This window comes from Parasteatoda tepidariorum, chromosome 4, assembly GCF_982258835.1.
Source record: "Parasteatoda tepidariorum strain Cologne lab strain chromosome 4, Ptep-v5.0, whole genome shotgun sequence".
Classification (NCBI taxonomy): domain Eukaryota; kingdom Metazoa; phylum Arthropoda; class Arachnida; order Araneae; family Theridiidae; genus Parasteatoda; species Parasteatoda tepidariorum.
In genome coordinates, this window is record NC_141758.1 from 67,838,291 (window position 1) to 67,847,750 (window position 9,460).

Genomic DNA, 9,460 nt, shown 5'->3' on the forward strand with positions numbered 1-9,460 from the left:
AAGCAAATTCAAGAGTTACAGAGTGACGAAAATCGTTTCCCATTTGATTTAATACAGTTACATAATTATTTACAGTTACATAATTATTTACCGTTAACGAGTAAAATTACTTTAATTTTCTCTTATTGTGTCATACATTTTGCTTTCCTGTATTTTAATTTATGCTTGTGAGACTTTTATTATTTTTATGCTAGTGAGAACCAAAACAATATGGAAATGAATGAGTTAAAACTGGATCCTACCACGTGATTTCCCGGCCAATAAAAATGAAGCGTTAAACGTTTAACGCAACCTTGTTGGAAGTCGCATAAGAAGTATAACTTCAATAATAACAAAAAGCAATCATGGTGGTTGGTGCGTGGAGCGAACAGGGAAGGGGAGCCCTCTTAGTGTTAGAAATTTTTTTTTTTTTCGTGGTTTAAGTCAGCTGGTTTTGGTGAAGTTAACAGTAATTTATTGTTTTATAATTTATGCTAAAACTTGGTAAATGTGATTGAATTTGTTAATTTTATCATAATATCTTAGCATGATAAGAAAACAATTTATTCGCAATATTTACTTTTCAGTTTTGTATTTTTTACGAAATGTGTAGCAATACGAATTATAATTTTTAAAAGCAGAATTTTTAAGGTGAACCGTACGAACTGAAAAATTATCAAATAAATGATTTAAGTACCGTGTATTTTGGTTTTATTTTCAGAATTATTGTCTTTTCTAACCAGAAATGTCTTTGCCAATAAAGTGCGGTAATTTTACCAGAGTTGTTTCCTCTGTGTATAAGCAATTTTATAAACTAATAAACTAATTTTGTTTGAATATATGAAATATATAGTTTTGTACAAAAGAGCAGTCTTTGTACAAAACTATATATTTCATACAGGAGAGATTGACTGTTTAAATAGTTTATTTACAAATGCTATTGAATTTATAAATGTTTGTTTATTATTTTTTCTTAAAAAATATTATATTTACTGATAATATGATGACACAAATAATTGAAAAAAAAAAAAACCCATGAATGATAAGTCTTATAATCGAATTCGGAAAAGCGAATTATAGCCGAGCCGAATCTACGAAAGCAATTTATGAAATACCGATTATTTTTTATTACAATAAAACATTAGTTTAAACGCAAATTAGATCAAACATGTTGAAAATATGTTAAATGTGATTCATTCTTTTTCAATGTATTGTCAGCTATACATCAAATTAATTAGGAAAAAAAAAGTAACAGCTTTTTTGCCTGCGGTGTACTATAGAACAATATCGAAACAATAATGACGTAAGAACGGAAGGATGTACCACAGGTTTTATTTTATAGTCCTTGTTTTTTAAAGTACTGTTATGAACAATTACCCATTGTTTTAATATCGTTTCGTTATCAAACGATACCGAACGTTCTATTATGTTAGGTTTTAAAGCAAACTATATAAAGCTGTGAATATTTCTTCGTCTATTATACGCAAAAATTGCTAATTTTCTGAAATCACTGGAAAATGATGGCGAAATTATTTGTAAGTAAAATTTAAAAGTTTAATTCATTTAAATTTAATTAACTTTTAAGTTTTAAATAGTTATTTTAAAAAGCATGTATTATATATTACAATTTTGGTTATTTTTAATAAGGTATAAAGTTGTGTATTATTCAAAATGAATCATTCTGTGTATCTTTTGATTGAATGATTTTTGATTGATTTTGATTGAATGTGTATCTTTTGATCACTGATATTATGTTTCATTGCCCATCGTTGAAATTGTTCATTTTTCATTAGTAAAGATGATTAGTTTTAACAACTAAGCGATAGAAATTAATTAAAGTGATATATAAATGTACTTACTTTGCATGGATAGTGCAATAAATTATGAATCTTACTTAAGGAAAGAGGGGTGTTAAAAATACGAATATTTACCTGCAAAAGAGCCGCAGGAAGTTAAATACCAATATTTTGAATGATAGTTAATGATAATTAATGATTTTTTTTATTTTTTAAATTCTTCTCCGTGTATCTGGCTCTAGTTCTTCTGACAACTAATTTTTTTCTCGCAATTGCAAGCCTGGTTTTGGAAAAGAGAACTTCTTTCAGAAAAAAATTAGCAATTTAATAATGGTTAATTTATTTTTCGATTTGGGTGTATAAAAGTTCTTAATTACGGATTTTTTGTGATAAATTTTAAAATTTAAATTAATTGGTTAAATTTCATCTCTTTCATCTTCTAAATGTTTCATCCCCAAATAAAATTACTATTTTCGGTTATAATTATTAAAGCTATTAATATTGATTATTTAATTGATTTTCATTTTATTCTTTCAAATTTTTAACCTATAAGGTTATATAGTTTGACATTTTTTAGTTCATAGTTTTTTTTAGCATTTAAATATTCACAAATTAACTAATCAAAACAGGATAATGTGTGAAGATTATTTTTCTGTTAATCGAGACTAATTGCACTTCATCGTGATATGGTGATTCTGTTGCAACAAAATTTTGTTAAATTTCAATCCTTAAAAGAAATGTTGACGTTCTGATTGTAGTTTTAATTCTACATAATTTTTTCTTCTTTTCACTAATTTCTTTTTAATCGAAGGGGGAATATCTGTAGTATTGTATACCACATATGAAATATTTCTTTTCAAACATAAATATGTAATTTTTACATCAAATCTTGGAAAATTAAAGTAAATGATTTAATTAATTTACAATGAATGTCATTAATTTAAATATGTTAATTTAATGTGGTATATTTTTGTTAAATTAATAATTTTTTAATTAAGAAATTATTAATTTAGCGAAAGCATGCCATATTAAAGTAACACAATTAAATTAATGAAATGCATTGCAAATTAATTAAAGCATGTATTCTAATTTGCCGCGAATAAATAAGAAATATTTGTGTTATAATACAAATATTTTATATGTGGCATACTATGCCTCAGATATGAAGAAAGTTGATCAACAAATGAACGAAATAAAAACTGTTTAAAATGTAACGGTGTATTTCAGATGTCACGGGAGATTTTAACTATCCAATTGAAGCATAAGACTAAAATATTCCCTAAAAATCCAGCAAATGGGGATAAAACCAATTATTTTTTTAAATAAACACAGAAGAAAAAAGATTTTTCAAGTGATGAAATTGTATTAAAGTTTGTCGACGCTGGATCTCAAATGGACATAATTTGTCATTAATCGTGGCTCTGTGTTGAAACTTAACATAAGTCTTCTTTCCCTCGAACACTTGGAAAAATGACTCAGATCCTATTTAACATTGAAAAATTTTAGCGTACAGGTTTACCATCAGTTTGCCTACACTGACATTAGGTATGGAAAAGGTTGAACAAAAAATGTACAAAATAAAAAATGCTTGAAATAAACAACAGTTCATTTTGGTTAAACCACGCATGAGTCATGTGACACGTTTCTTTTCTATATATTTAGTGTTTTCGAATTGTAATTTTTAATTTTAAAAGACTCGAGAAAAATAGAAAAGATAATTAGTATTTTATAAAACCATTGATTCTGTGACTCAATCCGATATGCATGTTCATCTTTTCGTTTTATACTACTATGACCTTTTTAAGATATTTATTAATTATTATATAATATCAACTATAATTGTAGCTTTATTACGTTGCTATTGTTATATGTTTTTTCAAATTAATGACATTACTTTTTGTGATAAGTGACAAGTTTTTTTTTCCTATTTAGTGTTTCCTAATTACAATTCCTAATTTTAAAAGACTTGAGTAAAGCAGAAAAGATAATTAGTATTTTATAAAACCATTGATTCTGTGACTCAATCCGATATGCATGTTCATCTTTTCGTTTTATACTACTATGACCTTTTTAAGATATTTATTAATTATTATATAATATCAACTATAATTGTAGCTTTATTACGTTGCTATTGTTATATGTTTTTTCAAATTAATGACATTACTTTTTGTGATAAGTGACAAGTTTTTTTTCCTATTTAGTGTTTCCTAATTGTAATTTTTAATTTTAAAAGACTCGAGAAAAATAGAAAAGATAATTAGTATTTTATAAAACCATTGATTCTGTGACTCAATCCGATATGCATGTTCATCTTTACGTTTTATACTACTATGACCTTCTTAAGATATTTATTAATTAATATATATAATATCAACTATAATTGTAGCTTTATTACGTTGCTATTGTTATATGTTTTTTCAAATTAATGACAATACTTTTTGTGACAAGTGACAAGTTTTTTTTTATTTAGTGTTTCCTAATTGTAATTCTTAATTTTAAAAGACTCGAGTAAAACAGAAAAGATAATTAGTATTTTATAAAAATATTGATTCTGCGACTCAATCCGATATACATCTTCATCTTTTCGTTTCATGCTATTATGATACTTTCAGGATATTTATTAATTACTATATAATATCAACTATAATTGTAGAGTTTTATTACATTGCTATTGTTATGCGCTTTTTCAAAGTAATGACATTACTCTTTTATATATTATAAATTTAAGTGTTTAGTTACCTTTCACAGTTATCTTTAAGCAATGTGTTATGATCCGTAATGTTTAGATAATGTTTAAGCATAACGTTTATATAATGATAGCATTATGTACAGCATAGTGTTTATATAATGATATAATTTTAAAGTTTTATTTGACTTAAGATTTCTACGCATATTACATCATTATTTTAATGCTACATAAATTAACTTAATTAGTTGATATGTTTTCGGTGAGATAGTTTATTTTATTTTGCATGTATATTATTATCATCATTTGAAATATCAATCAACAAAGAAAAAAAAGGAGAAGTCTAATTTTAAACTTAACTTAAATAAAATTTAAACAAAGAAAAATCATAGCAATATTTTGAAAGCAATATTTTGCAAGCAATATTTTGAAAGCAATATTTGAAAACAATATTTTGAGAAAAAGCAATATTTTGCAATGGTATATGGGTATACGTTTTATTGATTAAAATTCTGTTCAGTTCGTTTCAGGTTACACTTGGCAGGGAAGCTTACATGTTCGACAGGTACACTGGAACTTGGGTACTAAAACCTAGTATGTCGTTGATTCCACCACGTGTTTCTATTTAGTTAATATGTAGCTGGTAAATTTACCTTGGTTGTTACTTCAAATAATTAGCATTAATGAGATTATTTTTTAAAGTCTGATAATCGATGGGTATAAAGAAAGAATCACTAGGACAACTAAAGTTCCAATTTAGAAAATAAAGACACGACCATGAAAGCTCGCATGAGAATATTTTCAAACAATATGCTTAGTATCAAATAGATAGCCCTGATATGTTTGGCCAAAAAGGATAAAAAGGGAATTTCCTCTGGTACTGCTGTGGTCACACATGGTCAGCAAAAATAAATGACTAGATTTTAAAAATTTATATTTTCAAAACTATTTTATAAATGATACATAAAATTAAATTTTCCGTTCAATCTTTCCAATGTGTGGTCATTTTGTTACAAGACAAACATCTAGTTTGAAATCAAGTTCATTCCATACGTTTTATAGTATATCACACTTTCAATGGTTTCGAATGAAAGCGCCCTTCAAGTTCTTGAAGAATAGTAAGAGAGCCGGGTAACGGTGATTTTTACTTCTACTATATGACTACCATGATACCCTGACTTAACACCATGTGAGTTTTGGCTCAATTTCTGAAGATAGACATTGGAGGAACGAAACAAATAAAGAGATTTATGAAAAATATAATAACTTTGAAATTGTTTCAAATATAATGATAAAAATAATCCAATGGTTTGAACGCAACCTAAGAACGGAAAATGTCAAAAGATTATTAGACGAAAAGATGGTCAAAATCTAGAAGAAGACATAGAACTAGAACAAAGTGAGAAAGTCCTGAAAATTAAGACCTAAAATAAGAAAGCAACCAACAAAAAAAAAATGATCCAAAATCTTAAAGAAGACCAGGACTCTGCAAGAGCTGTAGAGCTTTGAGGATTAAGGAGGATTGTAGAGGATTAAGCTCCATTCACGGTGTAAAATTACAAAATTTGTGGAACAAGCTTCGAATTTGTGGCACAAAAACGAATTACTGCAAGATTAATTTTAATAAACTTGATAGTTTTTTTTGTTGTTGTTATAAATTGTCGAAATCAACAGACTAACTTAAGATAACTTGTAGATAGCTGATATGTTATGTCTGTTTAAGTTCTGTAATGAAACATTTCCTCTTTTAAAAAAAATGCTTAGTTAGTCATCCAATGAATTCTTTCAGTCATTCTTTTAATATTGATCCCGCTTTTTCATTTCAGTACGTTAAAGTCAAACAAAGTTCATTTAAAAAAATTGCAAATATACTGAATTTTATATTGAATGAATATTAATTCTTCAAGCTCAATTCAAGTACTCTTGTCGTGAACGATACATGCTTGTATATAAATATATAAAGATATATGTTTATATATAGAGCTTAATGTATATATTACGTAGTCGCATTTTCTATACTTTTAGGAAAAGTGATTTTATCAATTCAATTTCATTTATAATAATACGTTTGCCTTCATTTTCATTAACTGTTTCAATTTCTAAAAAGACAAGCCATAAAAGTAAATTTTGTATAGTGGCATGCTATTTTCGTTTTTCAATTTTCACGTTTCGGCTAAAGGGTAATTAACAGGTATGAATCAGGGCTACTTATTTATAGATGCAACTTAATGATAATATCTTTCTTGAGCGTATTTTTCCTGATAACTAAATACTAAGTTTGGTGCTCAATCTACATAAAGTGAAACTTATTTGATTTTGCAGGTTTCATTTTGGCTGTTTGGAGCTCTCTGTTTTGTTCTTGCGACACAAGCCCACAAATGTGCAGATTCTGAAGTTGGACCGCATCCAGATCATTTTAGTCCTGAGGAAAAACAAGACGAAATTACTGGTGGTCGATCAAGACGTGGATTCGGTGGTGGACCTGGAGCTAACAATTTCGGACAAGGTGGCAACGGAGGTGGACCAGGAGCAAACAATTTCGGAGGTGGAAGCGGTAGACAAGACGATAGATATAGTGGACAAGGAAGTAGGTATGGTGGACAAGGCGGTAGATATGGTGGACAAGACAGTGGATATGGTGGACAAGACAGTAGATATGGTGGACAAGACAGTAAATATGGTGGACAAGACAGTAGATATGGAGGACAGGATAGTCGATATGGTGGACAAGGAAATGGAAGGCAAGGTGGAAGAGGCTAAGATGATTAAGGTGGTGACTCTGACTACTGAAACTGAATAGAACATTGAAAAGGCTATAGTATATATTTTAATATTATGTTTTTAAACTGGAATTATGTCTGCACTTATATTTTAATATCTTTTTAAACAAAATTGAAAATGCATTTTATAAATAAAATAATTTTTTGAAGCTTATAGTTATTTTTTAAAAAAAATATGGGTAAACTCATTATTTTACATATTTAATAACAAAAAAACTATATGGTTTTTATATGTTTCATTAGTTGTTTGAGGCTATTATTTGAAGGCTCGGTCGTCAAATAAAACAATTTTTTTAGCGATAACATTCAGTTATTCTTAGTCTGTTTATTACAATTATAAAAAGGAAGCAAAACGTCAAAAGAAGAAAAGTTTCAGGTTTGTGAAAATGAAATTCAATTTTTCTACATTAAAATGCTATGTTAATAATTCTTTCCTTGATAACAGTTTAGGGGGAAAAAGACTATAATAATTATATTATCGTCAAGGTATAAAACACCGGCATTCCATAGAATGCCCAGTAATTGTATAAAGTACCTGGTATTTTTAAGCAAAGTCAAATACGAGAATCTTTACATACTTTGAATAATTGTATAGAAAATCCAGCCATTCTATTGAATGAGAAATGTTCTTTAGGTAAAATATGAAACATAAAAATTCTGTATTTAGTTTCATTAAATGTCAGTATGTTTTTGATTAGTCATTCTCTAAACTGCCTAGGCAATGTAAGAAGTATAACTAGCTTTACATTTTGCTGTTTTATCTTTTGTCATTCTATAGAGACTCTCGGAATTGTGTGAAGTATATTATTTGTTGAAAAATCTTGAATTGAAGTCTTAAAAAGCATTTTTTTGATAAGAAGAAAACATTAAATTAGAATGTATGAATTATGAGATTTCAGATTTAGCTTCTAATTTTCGCCAAAACTAACACTATCATTCCCAGGTTTAACAAAAAATGGTGTTAACTCGTTTTTTTTGCTACCATCCTTGACTTGTTGTAAACAAACTAAGAAGGTCAGACAAAGGCCTCCGCTTTGGTATCCCGACGACCTGCTCTTGAAATCGAGCACTTTACGGTACAACAGTTTACCGAGGACCGATACCGTGCACCCTCGGCCCCAACGTAGGCTGATCAAAGTGATCACCCACCCGCTTACTGACCGCAACCCTTGACTTCGGTGTTTTAGTGGGGAACCGTGTCTTTACGATCAGTCCTCTGCAGGACTAAATACTTTCAGACAAAACAATAAATTCTTTATAAAACCTTTTTCAAACAAAAATAAATCTTTTATTTTCTTTGTTTGTTTGGTAATAAATATAAATTCTTAATTATGTAATTCGAAGCAAATGCACACAATATCATTAGGATAGACTTATTGATTGTTTATATTTGTTATATTTTAAGAAATATATTAATATGGCCATTTCCACCCAATAATTCTACAAATGTTAGATTAGTATTTTGCAATTATGGACATTTTAAAAGTTTAGTTAGAATCTTTTCTAGATTTAGAAGAAATCTTTCTAGAATCTTTCTAGAATCTTTTCTAGAAAGATTTAGATAAACATAAAGATTACAGGAAGACATAATTGCTGACAATATATAAAGCATAATTGCAGATAATATATAAAGACATAATTGCAAAATTCGAGATTAGTATTTTGCAATTATGCACATTTTAAAAGTTTATTTAGAATCTTATCTAGATTTAGAAGAAATCTTTCTGGAATCTTTTCTAGAAAGATTTAGATAAACATAAAGATTTAGTTAACGATAAGGATTCTTCTTTCAAATAACAGAATAAAACTGAAGACTTGAATGATTTAAAGTTTATTTTCTTCATTACATAGATTGGCGATTATGTCATTTTGGAAAAAAAAATATTGACTTGATTTTAAAATTGATTTTGCATTTAAATAATTATAAAATTATTCTGCGAAGCTAGTTTTGTTCGAATTTACAATATGATGTAGTTATGTATAAATTAATATATTTTTTTGAAAATTATCATTTGATGATAATTTATTTGCAATATATGATGATAATAACTGCAATTAACATCATGTGAGTCTTACAAACGAGAAAAGGCTTGCAAATTGCATATACCATTCATAAATATATCCCTGATAAAATGACTTTTATTTTCTGTAATTTTCTTCATAAAAATCAAACCTTAATGATTCAATAGAAATCATATTAAGTATTAGAAAAAATATTT

General features: G+C 27.5%; 1 protein-coding gene across 1 annotated transcript; it reads left to right on the forward strand.

The window, feature by feature from the left end:
* Positions 1-1,360: 1,360 nt before the first annotated feature.
* On the forward strand, positions 1,361-7,395 carry LOC107449180 (uncharacterized). The gene is made up of 2 exons (XM_016064633.4): positions 1,361-1,514; positions 6,784-7,395. Exons 1-2 carry the CDS (start codon positions 1,497-1,499, stop codon positions 7,219-7,221), a joined length of 456 nt encoding a protein of 151 aa, XP_015920119.1. The 5' UTR covers positions 1,361-1,496; the 3' UTR covers positions 7,222-7,395.
* The last annotated feature ends 2,065 nt before the right edge of the window (positions 7,396-9,460 follow it).